The 19844-nt window shown below is 34.4% G+C and overlaps 1 protein-coding gene across 1 annotated transcript in view; it reads right to left on the bottom strand.

Moving 5' to 3' along the window:
- The window catches only part of LOC129264556 (sulfoquinovosidase-like), a 37215-nt gene extending 18279 nt beyond the window's left edge, over positions 1 to 18936 (bottom strand). The window contains exon 1 of the mRNA XM_054902438.2: positions 18640 to 18936. Within this exon, the coding sequence (XP_054758413.2) occupies positions 18640 to 18936 (297 nt within the window). The remainder of the gene's footprint in view (positions 1 to 18639) is intronic.
- Between the last annotated feature and the right edge of the window lie 908 nt (positions 18937 to 19844).

Raw genomic sequence — 19844 nt, 5'->3', positions numbered from 1 at the left:
CTTTTATATCTGTACACTTACACTAGCACAAAGAAATGCATTGAAAATGAATTTTCTATGCAATGACCCATTTTAATGTGCTACTCATACATGCTATATTCACTATATGGATGTATACATATCCTTCCTGCATATAGCCCAACAGTGAATGCAATGACAATATAGGCCCCTATTCTCCTTGTAATATAAAGGTGTATGTAAATTTGGTGTAGATATCAGGATACCAGAACTGCCTCAAACATAATTACTAGAAGTACATGAGATTGAATGAGGAAACAATAACATATTATATTACTTTAGTACATTTGCATTTGAACTATTATATCAAAATCTTCCTAGGGCTATTGCCTATCAGATGTAAGAAGAAAGAGATACATAAATAGATAGAAAGAGGAGAGAGAAAGAAAGATAATTTTATAGATGTCATGGCTTATAAAGAGGGGGGGGGGGGGCTAGACTAAGATTGGATCACACAGCCACCCCCCTCCCTCCTTAGTTGAGCACTATTATATACCTTACCTTACTCTGTGCCTTTTTCTAAATACCTTCTTGAAGCTTCCACTCTAGTTCTCTTCAGTAAAGTTCAGAAATTTCTATCTCTAGCTCTCTACCCCATTCCAAAGAACAATTTTAACATGAGCAATTTGTAAAGGTCTTTCTAACATTAAGTAGGTGATCATACACTAGCACAAACCAATGATGAATCAGAACATAAAGAGGCCTAGACTCTCATTGACCAGTCTATATGCATTCCTAGGCTTACATACACATACCTACTAACTTTACCTGATATAGCCTTGCTAAGCCATTAAATCCATTTTTTGCACCACTTGATGACTAAACATATTGATATCAGTTAGAAATTGTTTGCTTCTGAGGAGTTTTGGCAGGTATTCCATCCACTATAGGGAATTCGCCTGTATTACTTATAGGTCTCACGCGCGTAAAACATTCCCCATAGACTTGTGTGTTAAAATGGCACTTAACAAAAATTCATAAAAAATAAATGTGAAATTAGAGGGTCAAATGTTTACTACCTTTGGATAGGATATATATCTGACATTCCATATCTGACCAGAGAAGGGTATCGTAGCCAGCTCATTTTAAAAATAAATCGTCATTTATGAAGATAACTATGATAGGATCAAATTCATCAACTGAAACAGTAAAATAGCCCCAATTCTTCCGCCAGTCAAAAAATAGTGCCAAATCATTGATATATCTTCCCAATTTGGGCAAAGGAAGTTCAGTAGTTACCATTTCTAGAATCAGTGTTAGATTTTGAATCATATTCATACATTTTTGTCAATCAGCAATATCAAATTGAAAAATTTCGAATGGGTTGGGTCGAACAAATATCTTTAGCCCTCCTGATGTAATTAGGCTCATGGCACCTATATTATATGACCTATGAATTTTATTTTTTTTAATAGCTACTTTGCTATTCTTTTATATCTGTACACTTACACTAGCACAAAGAAATGCATTGAAAATGAATTTTCTATGCAATGACCCATTTTAATGTGCTACTCATACATGCTATATTCACTATATGGATGTATACATATCCTTCCTGCATATAGCCCAACAGTGAATGCAATGACAATATAGGCCCCTATTCTCCTTGTAATATAAAGGTGTATGTAAATTTGGTGTAGATATCAGGATACCAGAACTGCCTCAAACATAATTACTAGAAGTACATGAGATTGAATGAGGAAACAATAACATATTATATTACTTTAGTACATTTGCATTTGAACTATTATATCAAAATCTTCCTAGGGCTATTGCCTATCAGATGTAAGAAGAAAGAGATACATAAATAGATAGAAAGAGGAGAGAGAAAGAAAGATAATTTTATAGATGTCATGGCTTATAAAGAGGGGGGGGGGGCTAGACTAAGATTGGATCACACAGCCACCCCCCTCCCTCCTTAGTTGAGCACTATTATATACCTTACCTTACTCTGTGCCTTTTTCTAAATACCTTCTTGAAGCTTCCACTCTAGTTCTCTTCAGTAAAGTTCAGAAATTTCTATCTCTAGCTCTCTACCCCATTCCAAAGAACAATTTTAACATGAGCAATTTGTAAAGGTCTTTCTAACATTAAGTAGGTGATCATACACTAGCACAAACCAATGATGAATCAGAACATAAAGAGGCCTAGACTCTCATTGACCAGTCTATATGCATTCCTAGGCTTACATACACATACCTACTAACTTTACCTGATATAGCCTTGCTAAGCCATTAAATCCATTTTTTGCACCACTTGATGACTAAACATATTGATATCAGTTAGAAATTGTTTGCTTCTGAGGAGTTTTGGCAGGTATTCCATCCACTATAGGGAATTCGCCTGTATTACTTATAGGTCTCACGCGCGTAAAACATTCCCCATAGACTTGTGTGTTAAAATGGCACTTAACAAAAATTCATAAAAAATAAATGTGAAATTAGAGGGTCAAATGTTTACTACCTTTGGATAGGATATATATCTGACATTCCATATCTGACCAGAGAAGGGTATCGTAGCCAGCTCATTTTAAAAATAAATCGTCATTTATGAAGATAACTATGATAGGATCAAATTCATCAACTGAAACAGTAAAATAGCCCCAATTCTTCCGCCAGTCAAAAAATAGTGCCAAATCATTGATATATCTTCCCAATTTGGGCAAAGGAAGTTCAGTAGTTACCATTTCTAGAATCAGTGTTAGATTTTGAATCATATTCATACATTTTTGTCAATCAGCAATATCAAATTGAAAAATTTCGAATGGGTTGGGTCGAACAAATATCTTTAGCCCTCCTGATGTAATTAGGCTCATGGCACCTATATTATATGACCTATGAATTTTATTTTTTTTAATAGCTACTTTGCTATTCTTTTATATCTGTACACTTACACTAGCACAAAGAAATGCATTGAAAATGAATTTTCTATGCAATGACCCATTTTAATGTGCTACTCATACATGCTATATTCACTATATGGATGTATACATATCCTTCCTGCATATAGCCCAACAGTGAATGCAATGACAATATAGGCCCCTATTCTCCTTGTAATATAAAGGTGTATGTAAATTTGGTGTAGATATCAGGATACCAGAACTGCCTCAAACATAATTACTAGAAGTACATGAGATTGAATGAGGAAACAATAACATATTATATTACTTTAGTACATTTGCATTTGAACTATTATATCAAAATCTTCCTAGGGCTATTGCCTATCAGATGTAAGAAGAAAGAGATACATAAATAGATAGAAAGAGGAGAGAGAAAGAAAGATAATTTTATAGATGTCATGGCTTATAAAGAGGGGGGGGGGGGCTAGACTAAGATTGGATCACACAGCCACCCCCCTCCCTCCTTAGTTGAGCACTATTATATACCTTACCTTACTCTGTGCCTTTTTCTAAATACCTTCTTGAAGCTTCCACTCTAGTTCTCTTCAGTAAAGTTCAGAAATTTCTATCTCTAGCTCTCTACCCCATTCCAAAGAACAATTTTAACATGAGCAATTTGTAAAGGTCTTTCTAACATTAAGTAGGTGATCATACACTAGCACAAACCAATGATGAATCAGAACATAAAGAGGCCTAGACTCTCATTGACCAGTCTATATGCATTCCTAGGCTTACATACACATACCTACTAACTTTACCTGATATAGCCTTGCTAAGCCATTAAATCCATTTTTTGCACCACTTGATGACTAAACATATTGATATCAGTTAGAAATTGTTTGCTTCTGAGGAGTTTTGGCAGGTATTCCATCCACTATAGGGAATTCGCCTGTATTACTTATAGGTCTCACGCGCGTAAAACATTCCCCATAGACTTGTGTGTTAAAATGGCACTTAACAAAAATTCATAAAAAATAAATGTGAAATTAGAGGGTCAAATGTTTACTACCTTTGGATAGGATATATATCTGACATTCCATATCTGACCAGAGAAGGGTATCGTAGCCAGCTCATTTTAAAAATAAATCGTCATTTATGAAGATAACTATGATAGGATCAAATTCATCAACTGAAACAGTAAAATAGCCCCAATTCTTCCGCCAGTCAAAAAATAGTGCCAAATCATTGATATATCTTCCCAATTTGGGCAAAGGAAGTTCAGTAGTTACCATTTCTAGAATCAGTGTTAGATTTTGAATCATATTCATACATTTTTGTCAATCAGCAATATCAAATTGAAAAATTTCGAATGGGTTGGGTCGAACAAATATCTTTAGCCCTCCTGATGTAATTAGGCTCATGGCACCTATATTATATGACCTATGAATTTTATTTTTTTTAATAGCTACTTTGCTATTCTTTTATATCTGTACACTTACACTAGCACAAAGAAATGCATTGAAAATGAATTTTCTATGCAATGACCCATTTTAATGTGCTACTCATACATGCTATATTCACTATATGGATGTATACATATCCTTCCTGCATATAGCCCAACAGTGAATGCAATGACAATATAGGCCCCTATTCTCCTTGTAATATAAAGGTGTATGTAAATTTGGTGTAGATATCAGGATACCAGAACTGCCTCAAACATAATTACTAGAAGTACATGAGATTGAATGAGGAAACAATAACATATTATATTACTTTAGTACATTTGCATTTGAACTATTATATCAAAATCTTCCTAGGGCTATTGCCTATCAGATGTAAGAAGAAAGAGATACATAAATAGATAGAAAGAGGAGAGAGAAAGAAAGATAATTTTATAGATGTCATGGCTTATAAAGAGGGGGGGGGGGGCTAGACTAAGATTGGATCACACAGCCACCCCCCTCCCTCCTTAGTTGAGCACTATTATATACCTTACCTTACTCTGTGCCTTTTTCTAAATACCTTCTTGAAGCTTCCACTCTAGTTCTCTTCAGTAAAGTTCAGAAATTTCTATCTCTAGCTCTCTACCCCATTCCAAAGAACAATTTTAACATGAGCAATTTGTAAAGGTCTTTCTAACATTAAGTAGGTGATCATACACTAGCACAAACCAATGATGAATCAGAACATAAAGAGGCCTAGACTCTCATTGACCAGTCTATATGCATTCCTAGGCTTACATACACATACCTACTAACTTTACCTGATATAGCCTTGCTAAGCCATTAAATCCATTTTTTGCACCACTTGATGACTAAACATATTGATATCAGTTAGAAATTGTTTGCTTCTGAGGAGTTTTGGCAGGTATTCCATCCACTATAGGGAATTCGCCTGTATTACTTATAGGTCTCACGCGCGTAAAACATTCCCCATAGACTTGTGTGTTAAAATGGCACTTAACAAAAATTCATAAAAAATAAATGTGAAATTAGAGGGTCAAATGTTTACTACCTTTGGATAGGATATATATCTGACATTCCATATCTGACCAGAGAAGGGTATCGTAGCCAGCTCATTTTAAAAATAAATCGTCATTTATGAAGATAACTATGATAGGATCAAATTCATCAACTGAAACAGTAAAATAGCCCCAATTCTTCCGCCAGTCAAAAAATAGTGCCAAATCATTGATATATCTTCCCAATTTGGGCAAAGGAAGTTCAGTAGTTACCATTTCTAGAATCAGTGTTAGATTTTGAATCATATTCATACATTTTTGTCAATCAGCAATATCAAATTGAAAAATTTCGAATGGGTTGGGTCGAACAAATATCTTTAGCCCTCCTGATGTAATTAGGCTCATGGCACCTATATTATATGACCTATGAATTTTATTTTTTTTAATAGCTACTTTGCTATTCTTTTATATCTGTACACTTACACTAGCACAAAGAAATGCATTGAAAATGAATTTTCTATGCAATGACCCATTTTAATGTGCTACTCATACATGCTATATTCACTATATGGATGTATACATATCCTTCCTGCATATAGCCCAACAGTGAATGCAATGACAATATAGGCCCCTATTCTCCTTGTAATATAAAGGTGTATGTAAATTTGGTGTAGATATCAGGATACCAGAACTGCCTCAAACATAATTACTAGAAGTACATGAGATTGAATGAGGAAACAATAACATATTATATTACTTTAGTACATTTGCATTTGAACTATTATATCAAAATCTTCCTAGGGCTATTGCCTATCAGATGTAAGAAGAAAGAGATACATAAATAGATAGAAAGAGGAGAGAGAAAGAAAGATAATTTTATAGATGTCATGGCTTATAAAGAGGGGGGGGGGGGGGCTAGACTAAGATTGGATCACACAGCCACCCCCCTCCCTCCTTAGTTGAGCACTATTATATACCTTACCTTACTCTGTGCCTTTTTCTAAATACCTTCTTGAAGCTTCCACTCTAGTTCTCTTCAGTAAAGTTCAGAAATTTCTATCTCTAGCTCTCTACCCCATTCCAAAGAACAATTTTAACATGAGCAATTTGTAAAGGTCTTTCTAACATTAAGTAGGTGATCATACACTAGCACAAACCAATGATGAATCAGAACATAAAGAGGCCTAGACTCTCATTGACCAGTCTATATGCATTCCTAGGCTTACATACACATACCTACTAACTTTACCTGATATAGCCTTGCTAAGCCATTAAATCCATTTTTTGCACCACTTGATGACTAAACATATTGATATCAGTTAGAAATTGTTTGCTTCTGAGGAGTTTTGGCAGGTATTCCATCCACTATAGGGAATTCGCCTGTATTACTTATATTATATGACCTATGAATTTTATTTTTTTTAATAGCTACTTTGCTATTCTTTTATATCTGTACACTTACACTAGCACAAAGAAATGCATTGAAAATGAATTTTCTATGCAATGACCCATTTTAATGTGCTACTCATACATGCTATATTCACTATATGGATGTATACATATCCTTCCTGCATATAGCCCAACAGTGAATGCAATGACAATATAGGCCCCTATTCTCCTTGTAATATAAAGGTGTATGTAAATTTGGTGTAGATATCAGGATACCAGAACTGCCTCAAACATAATTACTAGAAGTACATGAGATTGAATGAGGAAACAATAACATATTATATTACTTTAGTACATTTGCATTTGAACTATTATATCAAAATCTTCCTAGGGCTATTGCCTATCAGATGTAAGAAGAAAGAGATACATAAATAGATAGAAAGAGGAGAGAGAAAGAAAGATAATTTTATAGATGTCATGGCTTATAAAGAGGGGGGGGGGGGGCTAGACTAAGATTGGATCACACAGCCACCCCCCTCCCTCCTTAGTTGAGCACTATTATATACCTTACCTTACTCTGTGCCTTTTTCTAAATACCTTCTTGAAGCTTCCACTCTAGTTCTCTTCAGTAAAGTTCAGAAATTTCTATCTCTAGCTCTCTACCCCATTCCAAAGAACAATTTTAACATGAGCAATTTGTAAAGGTCTTTCTAACATTAAGTAGGTGATCATACACTAGCACAAACCAATGATGAATCAGAACATAAAGAGGCCTAGACTCTCATTGACCAGTCTATATGCATTCCTAGGCTTACATACACATACCTACTAACTTTACCTGATATAGCCTTGCTAAGCCATTAAATCCATTTTTTGCACCACTTGATGACTAAACATATTGATATCAGTTAGAAATTGTTTGCTTCTGAGGAGTTTTGGCAGGTATTCCATCCACTATAGGGAATTCGCCTGTATTACTTATAGGTCTCACGCGCGTAAAACATTCCCCATAGACTTGTGTGTTAAAATGGCACTTAACAAAAATTCATAAAAAATAAATGTGAAATTAGAGGGTCAAATGTTTACTACCTTTGGATAGGATATATATCTGACATTCCATATCTGACCAGAGAAGGGTATCGTAGCCAGCTCATTTTAAAAATAAATCGTCATTTATGAAGATAACTATGATAGGATCAAATTCATCAACTGAAACAGTAAAATAGCCCCAATTCTTCCGCCAGTCAAAAAATAGTGCCAAATCATTGATATATCTTCCCAATTTGGGCAAAGGAAGTTCAGTAGTTACCATTTCTAGAATCAGTGTTAGATTTTGAATCATATTCATACATTTTTGTCAATCAGCAATATCAAATTGAAAAATTTCGAATGGGTTGGGTCGAACAAATATCTTTAGCCCTCCTGATGTAATTAGGCTCATGGCACCTATATTATATGACCTATGAATTTTATTTTTTTTAATAGCTACTTTGCTATTCTTTTATATCTGTACACTTACACTAGCACAAAGAAATGCATTGAAAATGAATTTTCTATGCAATGACCCATTTTAATGTGCTACTCATACATGCTATATTCACTATATGGATGTATACATATCCTTCCTGCATATAGCCCAACAGTGAATGCAATGACAATATAGGCCCCTATTCTCCTTGTAATATAAAGGTGTATGTAAATTTGGTGTAGATATCAGGATACCAGAACTGCCTCAAACATAATTACTAGAAGTACATGAGATTGAATGAGGAAACAATAACATATTATATTACTTTAGTACATTTGCATTTGAACTATTATATCAAAATCTTCCTAGGGCTATTGCCTATCAGATGTAAGAAGAAAGAGATACATAAATAGATAGAAAGAGGAGAGAGAAAGAAAGATAATTTTATAGATGTCATGGCTTATAAAGAGGGGGGGGGGGCTAGACTAAGATTGGATCACACAGCCACCCCCCTCCCTCCTTAGTTGAGCACTATTATATACCTTACCTTACTCTGTGCCTTTTTCTAAATACCTTCTTGAAGCTTCCACTCTAGTTCTCTTCAGTAAAGTTCAGAAATTTCTATCTCTAGCTCTCTACCCCATTCCAAAGAACAATTTTAACATGAGCAATTTGTAAAGGTCTTTCTAACATTAAGTAGGTGATCATACACTAGCACAAACCAATGATGAATCAGAACATAAAGAGGCCTAGACTCTCATTGACCAGTCTATATGCATTCCTAGGCTTACATACACATACCTACTAACTTTACCTGATATAGCCTTGCTAAGCCATTAAATCCATTTTTTGCACCACTTGATGACTAAACATATTGATATCAGTTAGAAATTGTTTGCTTCTGAGGAGTTTTGGCAGGTATTCCATCCACTATAGGGAATTCGCCTGTATTACTTATAGGTCTCACGCGCGTAAAACATTCCCCATAGACTTGTGTGTTAAAATGGCACTTAACAAAAATTCATAAAAAATAAATGTGAAATTAGAGGGTCAAATGTTTACTACCTTTGGATAGGATATATATCTGACATTCCATATCTGACCAGAGAAGGGTATCGTAGCCAGCTCATTTTAAAAATAAATCGTCATTTATGAAGATAACTATGATAGGATCAAATTCATCAACTGAAACAGTAAAATAGCCCCAATTCTTCCGCCAGTCAAAAAATAGTGCCAAATCATTGATATATCTTCCCAATTTGGGCAAAGGAAGTTCAGTAGTTACCATTTCTAGAATCAGTGTTAGATTTTGAATCATATTCATACATTTTTGTCAATCAGCAATATCAAATTGAAAAATTTCGAATGGGTTGGGTCGAACAAATATCTTTAGCCCTCCTGATGTAATTAGGCTCATGGCACCTATATTATATGACCTATGAATTTTATTTTTTTTAATAGCTACTTTGCTATTCTTTTATATCTGTACACTTACACTAGCACAAAGAAATGCATTGAAAATGAATTTTCTATGCAATGACCCATTTTAATGTGCTACTCATACATGCTATATTCACTATATGGATGTATACATATCCTTCCTGCATATAGCCCAACAGTGAATGCAATGACAATATAGGCCCCTATTCTCCTTGTAATATAAAGGTGTATGTAAATTTGGTGTAGATATCAGGATACCAGAACTGCCTCAAACATAATTACTAGAAGTACATGAGATTGAATGAGGAAACAATAACATATTATATTACTTTAGTACATTTGCATTTGAACTATTATATCAAAATCTTCCTAGGGCTATTGCCTATCAGATGTAAGAAGAAAGAGATACATAAATAGATAGAAAGAGGAGAGAGAAAGAAAGATAATTTTATAGATGTCATGGCTTATAAAGAGGGGGGGGGGGCTAGACTAAGATTGGATCACACAGCCACCCCCCTCCCTCCTTAGTTGAGCACTATTATATACCTTACCTTACTCTGTGCCTTTTTCTAAATACCTTCTTGAAGCTTCCACTCTAGTTCTCTTCAGTAAAGTTCAGAAATTTCTATCTCTAGCTCTCTACCCCATTCCAAAGAACAATTTTAACATGAGCAATTTGTAAAGGTCTTTCTAACATTAAGTAGGTGATCATACACTAGCACAAACCAATGATGAATCAGAACATAAAGAGGCCTAGACTCTCATTGACCAGTCTATATGCATTCCTAGGCTTACATACACATACCTACTAACTTTACCTGATATAGCCTTGCTAAGCCATTAAATCCATTTTTTGCACCACTTGATGACTAAACATATTGATATCAGTTAGAAATTGTTTGCTTCTGAGGAGTTTTGGCAGGTATTCCATCCACTATAGGGAATTCGCCTGTATTACTTATAGGTCTCACGCGCGTAAAACATTCCCCATAGACTTGTGTGTTAAAATGGCACTTAACAAAAATTCATAAAAAATAAATGTGAAATTAGAGGGTCAAATGTTTACTACCTTTGGATAGGATATATATCTGACATTCCATATCTGACCAGAGAAGGGTATCGTAGCCAGCTCATTTTAAAAATAAATCGTCATTTATGAAGATAACTATGATAGGATCAAATTCATCAACTGAAACAGTAAAATAGCCCCAATTCTTCCGCCAGTCAAAAAATAGTGCCAAATCATTGATATATCTTCCCAATTTGGGCAAAGGAAGTTCAGTAGTTACCATTTCTAGAATCAGTGTTAGATTTTGAATCATATTCATACATTTTTGTCAATCAGCAATATCAAATTGAAAAATTTCGAATGGGTTGGGTCGAACAAATATCTTTAGCCCTCCTGATGTAATTAGGCTCATGGCACCTATATTATATGACCTATGAATTTTATTTTTTTTAATAGCTACTTTGCTATTCTTTTATATCTGTACACTTACACTAGCACAAAGAAATGCATTGAAAATGAATTTTCTATGCAATGACCCATTTTAATGTGCTACTCATACATGCTATATTCACTATATGGATGTATACATATCCTTCCTGCATATAGCCCAACAGTGAATGCAATGACAATATAGGCCCCTATTCTCCTTGTAATATAAAGGTGTATGTAAATTTGGTGTAGATATCAGGATACCAGAACTGCCTCAAACATAATTACTAGAAGTACATGAGATTGAATGAGGAAACAATAACATATTATATTACTTTAGTACATTTGCATTTGAACTATTATATCAAAATCTTCCTAGGGCTATTGCCTATCAGATGTAAGAAGAAAGAGATACATAAATAGATAGAAAGAGGAGAGAGAAAGAAAGATAATTTTATAGATGTCATGGCTTATAAAGAGGGGGGGGGGGCTAGACTAAGATTGGATCACACAGCCACCCCCCTCCCTCCTTAGTTGAGCACTATTATATACCTTACCTTACTCTGTGCCTTTTTCTAAATACCTTCTTGAAGCTTCCACTCTAGTTCTCTTCAGTAAAGTTCAGAAATTTCTATCTCTAGCTCTCTACCCCATTCCAAAGAACAATTTTAACATGAGCAATTTGTAAAGGTCTTTCTAACATTAAGTAGGTGATCATACACTAGCACAAACCAATGATGAATCAGAACATAAAGAGGCCTAGACTCTCATTGACCAGTCTATATGCATTCCTAGGCTTACATACACATACCTACTAACTTTACCTGATATAGCCTTGCTAAGCCATTAAATCCATTTTTTGCACCACTTGATGACTAAACATATTGATATCAGTTAGAAATTGTTTGCTTCTGAGGAGTTTTGGCAGGTATTCCATCCACTATAGGGAATTCGCCTGTATTACTTATAGGTCTCACGCGCGTAAAACATTCCCCATAGACTTGTGTGTTAAAATGGCACTTAACAAAAATTCATAAAAAATAAATGTGAAATTAGAGGGTCAAATGTTTACTACCTTTGGATAGGATATATATCTGACATTCCATATCTGACCAGAGAAGGGTATCGTAGCCAGCTCATTTTAAAAATAAATCGTCATTTATGAAGATAACTATGATAGGATCAAATTCATCAACTGAAACAGTAAAATAGCCCCAATTCTTCCGCCAGTCAAAAAATAGTGCCAAATCATTGATATATCTTCCCAATTTGGGCAAAGGAAGTTCAGTAGTTACCATTTCTAGAATCAGTGTTAGATTTTGAATCATATTCATACATTTTTGTCAATCAGCAATATCAAATTGAAAAATTTCGAATGGGTTGGGTCGAACAAATATCTTTAGCCCTCCTGATGTAATTAGGCTCATGGCACCATCGGAATAGAATATTCCTAGATAGATGGCGCTATATAATAATTAGATACATATATATGATTTATATAGCGTCTTTTCCATTTTGATTAAATGCTCAAGGCGCTTAGAAGAGAGCAAAACATAAAAGTAAAGAGAACTAAGAAGTACAAAAAGGATAAATTACAAATGAGGAAAAATGTCTGTATTCAAACATAGTACCTGCTGGTGAACAAATGCAATTTTAGGTTGCCCTTAAAGGATGATGCAGAGTTTGAGTTCTTCAGCTCCTGTGGTATAATTCCACAGGGCTGGTCCGGCATGAGCAAAGGCTCGATCGCCCCAGGATTTTTTAGATAGTGGAATATGTAAGAGACTAGATTGGGATGATAGCAGGTTGATAGTAGTCTGCAGGCACAGACCCTGATTGGAACTTTGATTAACAAGTGTGCCTCCACGCAAAGACTAGCACATACGAAACTTGCTCTTCCAATCGAGAGAGCCTTCAGTACACAAGGCATGAGTAGGCTGCACATTCAGACCCTTAACTCGAGTGAAGGGTTTGCCCAGCAGACTAGGTTGATAGTGGGGTAATAAGAGATTTGTTGTAATCGGGTGCGGATCCATTGATGATAATGATAAACCAACAGTAAAATTTTGAAAACTATATGCGATCCTTTCGGGCAACCAATGGAGGTCTTTCAAAACAGGAGTGATGAGATCGTGTTTATTTGACAGAGAAACAATGCGAGCTATTAGTATTATCATTATTATTATCTTTCGCAAGTTTGATTTCTTTACTCGGCCAACCTTTCAATATAGGCCTACATAGGGGTAGCCTATAATGTAGGCGGAGGCTGCAGTTATTGTCTTTGCTGTTATGCTGAACGTAAGCGATACGTCTGATCTGGCGAAGACTACGCAGCCACATTGCGTAGTCTTTGCCAGATCAGACGTATCGCTTGTGTTCAGCTTAACAGCAAAGACAATAACTACATCCTCCGCCTAGATTATAGGCTACCATAGAGGAGATTGGGGTTAGTTGGAACGCGGGGTAAGTTGAAACATTGTAATTTTCTATAACACCCATAATACTGCCCTCAATTTAATGCCATTATCAACAACCATCCACCATATTACAGACAACACATGTGCAACAAGCCTGGTGAAGTTAGAAAGGATTTTTTTTTTTCACCTTCCGAGTATTTTTTTTCTTTCAGAAATGTATTATTATCTTGGAGCAGTTTATAGATCAAGTAGGCCAGTTTGGGGTAAAATTTATACTTGTACCAAGCTACAAAATAAGGTTATTAATATGCCATGGTGAAGTCCCTTTTTTGTGCTGTAAACTTTTAAATGTCACATGGGCCTCTGGGGTTAGTTAGAACAAAATTGAAGGGGCTATTTGGAACAGCAAATGTTTTGGTTTAAAATTTTAACTGCAATATGATTGTTTAGTAATTAGTTGCCAAATTAATTACCCAATGTATTTTTGTTTTACATGCTAGGTGCATTTCATCTCATGTTTGACAACTATGTTCATTATTTCTTAGTATAATTAACCTTTTCCTTCATTCAGTTCTGACCTTAAATTGTTATTGTATGGTATAGATAAATAGTTCAAAGTACAGTTAAGGTGTGTTTTCCTATAATCATCCCCAAACTTTGCCCCTACCTAATGAGTCATAAGATTTTGGCATCATACATTTGTCATGAAAGCCACTATTTGTATTTCATATGTACAGTGTCATCCGTCATATCCATTTTATTACTGAGTTACAGTTAAAAAACTACACTGTTTAAATAATTATCTGATTAATGCCATGTAAATTTGGTGCAGAAGTACATGATATTGCTTGTAAAATCAAACGCACATAAAGTAATATACAGAATTCTACTACACAGTCGGCTTGCGTGAGTGGCTGTAGCCTATGTCATGTGTAATAGAAAACATAAATTTTAAAAATCAGAATACACACCTTTAATATCTTGAACTTGAAAAAATAAGCAAATAAGCCAGAACCATGTAGAAGTTTTAGTATAATTCTGAATTAACCATGGAGTGTTCCGACTTACCCCATACCATGTTCCAACTTACCCCGTATATGGGGTAAGTTGGAACACACTAGATGGGTCTTGTTCAAGGTGGATTTTTTCAGTAACCATCATAGAGTTAAAGGGATACTCCAGGCTGAGGTTAATATGATTTGAACAGACAAACAAAACACTGAAAATTTGATCAAAATCGGACAAGGAATAACAAAGCTATGACATTTTAAAGTTTTGCATTATCCGGTGAAATAGTTTTAGGCTTGTCTTTATGAATATTCAATGATCAAATTGATGATGTCATATCCCCTCTTGTAATTTTGTATTTTATTATATGAAATTATGTTTATTCAAATTGTTTCCTTAAAAACTGAAAACATCGGATTGAAAACTGATGAAGTGCATTAGATATTCATTGCTGCAACTTATTTCATTATAAGGGGGATATATCATTCACACATGATGAAATGATAAAACAATTTTATGATTTCATGTAATAACATAAGAAAAGGGAAGGTGTGGATATGACATCATCAGCCCACCTAATGAATATTCCTGACGATGTGCATATCACTGTTTTCACAAAATATTAGAATTTCAATAACTTCGCTATTTGTAATCAGATTTTGATTAAATTTTCAGCATTTTGCTCTGTGAACTTTACTCTATTTATTTAGATATAAATATTTTCAGCCCGAAGCATCATTTAAAGAATTTTATGGGTACATTTGAAGCCCTTAGATACATACTTTAAGCTGACATATTGATTGTTTCTTGTATAAAATCTATTTGGACTTTACAGCTATTTTTGTCAAAAATGTTCCAACTAACCCCAATCTCCCCTATACACTGTTAGAAAATTTCTTCCTTAAAAAAAAATTCATGCAGCAGAGTCTCGAGAACACCTGTAATCTCACTGCACTGTGTAATATTACATGCATTTGTGTAAAATTACAGAAAATAGATATTTGGTGTATGTAACCTTACAAATTTATTGTAAATATAGCTGTTTTCCCCCTTTTTAAAGCAGACCTGTTCTGTAAAATTCTATAAAAATTGTATAAAATCTTTCCTGTTTTAACAATTTACAGAATGATTTGGTTACTTCTTTCTGTAAAATCTGTTTTTTAATTTTGCTTCTGTAAAATCCTCTGTTTTTTCTAACAGTGTACATTGATAATTGTATAATGTTTTGTGAATGGGTATGTTTATCATGTTTATCCTCCGTATAAGAAGATAGATTTCATGCTGCATATTCTCTGTATATTTTCGAAATAAAATAATGATTGCATGGGATGAAGCTGTGTAGTATTATGCTGCAACGTACCCTCTATCATCAATACATGTATAATCCTTTCAGTCATCTCGAAATTATATTATTCCCCCAAACTGCCAAAGAAAGTTGAAAATATTATTTTGAACAACGTGGCCACATACATCTTCTGAGTTTTTAATAGTTATGGTGACCACTCTCTCACCGAAATATTAAATGGTTATATAGCTACAAAATATACATAAACATTGCATCCGAATATCAGTCATCATAATATCTCATATACTTTGGCAACTGTTTCACGAAAAGAAATAAACATTGGTGCGAATACATTATATGGTTCCTTTGCAGAAGTGGGATTTTATATATATATATATATATATATCTCCATAAAGTCACATCGTGGCTATATATAAAAACTTATCATCGATGAAGGTCAATTTTTTTCTAATTTTAATCATTTCTTATTTTTCACATCAGAGAAATATTGGCCGTCCTGCTGCAGTAATTCACACAATTATTAAGGTCGAGGCATGAGAAATATAATGGCCAAGAACTTTCTGAAACAAACAGTAATATCCGCAACCCAAATAATACCAGCGATTTACCTTTAAAGGGTCAAGGCCTAAGCAACACTCAATGATTGAGAATTGGGCAGAGGTTAAAAGATCAAACTTCATTTATAACTTTCAGCGATTTAATGTGCTATACGTGCATGGGGCAATGTTAAGCAGGATCCTCTTTTTCCGTTGGGTACATTGGTCATCTATTGTAGTGTAGGCCGACTTTTATTTTTGAAAGTGAAATGGGCGACCCCGTTCATAGATTTTAGAGGGAGAGACTTATGACACTGAAATATATTATGAATGATAGATAAATAGATAGATAGATAGATAAATAAGTAAATTAATAAATAAATAAGTAAATATTAATTAATTTATTTATTTTAATTAATCATGATTTGATTACGTGCATCACTGTTATTTGAACAAGGGCTTTTGCCAATACCTCTGTAATTTCCTTTTTAAATTACATCATAATTCATCGTTGCATCCCAGACTTATTCCCCCCCCCCCACACACACACACACGTTAGAGGAAGAAATAGAAGGAAAACAAGAAGAAAAGGGGAGAGAAAGAAAGAAGAATCAGATGAAGAAGACATTTTGATTTGGAAGACATAGTTTCGTTTGTAGACCGATAAATTGGATTTATCTATTTCTATATGGAAATATGATTAAAATATCAAGCAAATTACTATCAAATCTTCTATTAATGATCCATTATCATCGAAGTGTATATTTTCATGTAGTTTAAAGCATGAAAAGAGAAATATGTTCAAAACGATCCGGCATTTCCCCTCATTTCGGTATTCAAAGATATCGAGTTAAACATGATCTGTCACTATACAGTGCGTCCCAGAAAAAACGAAACCGAGATTAAGCGATGATTTATCATAACCTAATCACAAATACAATAGACAAATGACCTACCATTGTAAAGCTTAGAATCTCCTCTTTCATCTGATATTACTTAGATTATTTCTCATTCACGCATGAGTGAGCAAAAACAATTTGAAGAGGGGATACCAAAAAGTAATTTGGCGGGCTGTATCTGGGTTTCAAAAAGAAAACCACATTGCTAAAAAGTTCAATATCTGCTCTTTAATTTGATACCTCAATTACAGAAAATGGTCAAGAAATAACAAAGTTCTGGTTATTTGAAATAAGGCTTGAATTTCAATAATTTCATAAAATGAAGAAGTTCTACAGGCTAGCGTTCAAACTCACTAGACACTCCGTTTTGTTGACGATCAGCCATGCATTAATGGAAACTATTACAGACCATTTAACAACTAAATCAATTAAACAGACACATTAGAACGAAAAATTATCACCCTTTTGTGAAGTTAAGTCTTTTGTTAACCATGCGATAGCTCCTGTGGGAAACCGGTGAAAACACGTTTATTTCATGAAATTATGGAAATACAAGCATTGTTTCGAGGGAACATAACTTTTTTACTTCTTGACCATTTTTTGTGATTAATGTATCAAATAAAAGAGCAGATATTGAACTTTTTAGGCATGTGATTTTCTTTTTGAAATTCAGATACCCCCCGCCAAATGAGTTTTTGGTATCCTTTCTTCAAATTGTTTTTGCTCACTTATGCGTGAATGAGGAATAATCTAAGTAATATCAGATGAAAGAGGAGATTCTAAGCTTTACATTGGTAGGTCATTTGTCTATTGTATTTGTGATTAAGTTATGATAAATCATCGCTTAATCTCGGTTTCGTTTTTTTCTGGGACGCACTGTATATACATTATACACAGTGAAGTAGAGTGCCGTTAATTTTGCAATATGATTTTGAAATAAAAAAGAAAATAATGCATACATTGGCCCGTATATTCTGAAGTCGGGTTTAACTTAAACTCAGGTTTAAAGTTGTGGTTTAAGTATGCATGGATTGCCATTTGTTACATAAATCACTAACGGTAGAGACATCATATTTCAGCTCATTTGGCTCTCAAATCATTCATAATTGTCAGTATAAATAGATGATTGTCTTCACTATCGATGAATCAGAAAAGAGTACAGTAACATAAAAAACATTATAAAACTTAATAAAAGTTTTGACACTTTGACACTGTAGTTAAACCTATAACTTCAGAATACGGGCCATTGAGGTTTCCCTCTGAGATATATTATGACTATAGTTTACATAAGCTTTATTTCAACGTCGTCATTCTCAGAAGAAAAAAAATCCGTTATGAAATAATTATTATATATCATTCTTTAAAATGCTCACTTTTAATAAATTAAATAGGAAGGAAATATGTTATTGTATTAACTGACCTGTAACATATTTTGTCGACTAAACGTGAAAACGTTTAAACCATCAGCAACGAAGTCGACTAGAGCGATACGTTCTTCAATGTAATCATCGACATCATAATTGCCAAATTGGCCTTCAAATGTTGGTAGTCCAGACCCAACATAAAGGAATGTGTCCTCTGGAGAATGGCGTATGAGTTCAACTCCATTTAGAGAAACACCAAAATGAGTTGAGTTGGATCTAACGTCGAAGGCGTTTGACGACGATATGACGACGACGACGATCAGAGCGAGGTAGTACAGTCGATCAACTGCCATGGTTGGAGAGTTTCATCAAGACGACATCGACTAAATTCTGACAAAGTATGTGCCTTCCCTTCTGACGGTCTGACCGTCCCGCGTCGGATTCATGTCAAGAGTGAGCATATAGCAAAGATGTTGCGTGGATTATGAGCAAGCACACAAGTTTGCTCTCTGAGTTGGTTTATAGGGTTTGGGGGATAAGGAGATTTGTTTACGAGTTTCAACCTTGCCATGAGGTTTAATGTAATTTATGAACTCTTTATCTACTCCTCGGATACCATAAGATAAATATTTGAGTTCAATCATGAGCTTAAGAGTGACCGAAGACCTAAGTTAGTTTGCTCTGCCTGAAAGAGTAGTAGAGTAATAGTTCTAAAATATGTAATTTAGATAAAATATATTTTATGTCATTTTATAAATATTTGAATTTCATGAAACCTGTAAGGTCTGTCGATACACTTTATCACATAAAATAGAAATGTCTTTGTATATAAGAATAAACCTAATTCTTAAAACAAAGATAGACTCGGATGATATATCCTGTGTGAGAACTACAAAAAGTGCATTTTAAAGCGCGCCTTTTCTGTGTGTAGCCTCCTTATTACACACACATACACACCCTCCCTCCCTCCTCACACAAACGCGCACTCAAACATGATCAATTTCTATAATAAATGAATTTAAAAAAAAAGACTTGCATACGTTGTATCAATAATGCGTAAAACATTTTCATTTAAGGGGCCATTCCACAGAGAGCAAGACCGCTGAAAGACCTTTCAAAGACCATGAATTTTGGTCGATCTTACAGAGGTCTCTCAATGAACCTACAATGGTCTTTGAGGTCTTACACGAGTCCTGGCCAATCTTTCAGCGGTCTTCGTGGTCTTCATGGGCTCCAAAACTTTTTGAAACGGTTAAAACAG

This window comes from Lytechinus pictus, chromosome 7 (assembly GCF_037042905.1).
Source record: "Lytechinus pictus isolate F3 Inbred chromosome 7, Lp3.0, whole genome shotgun sequence".
In the NCBI taxonomy this organism is placed as follows: domain Eukaryota; kingdom Metazoa; phylum Echinodermata; class Echinoidea; order Temnopleuroida; family Toxopneustidae; genus Lytechinus; species Lytechinus pictus.
The sequence above is the reverse complement of the archived record's forward strand: the minus strand, read 5'-3'. Positions and strand labels throughout refer to the sequence as shown.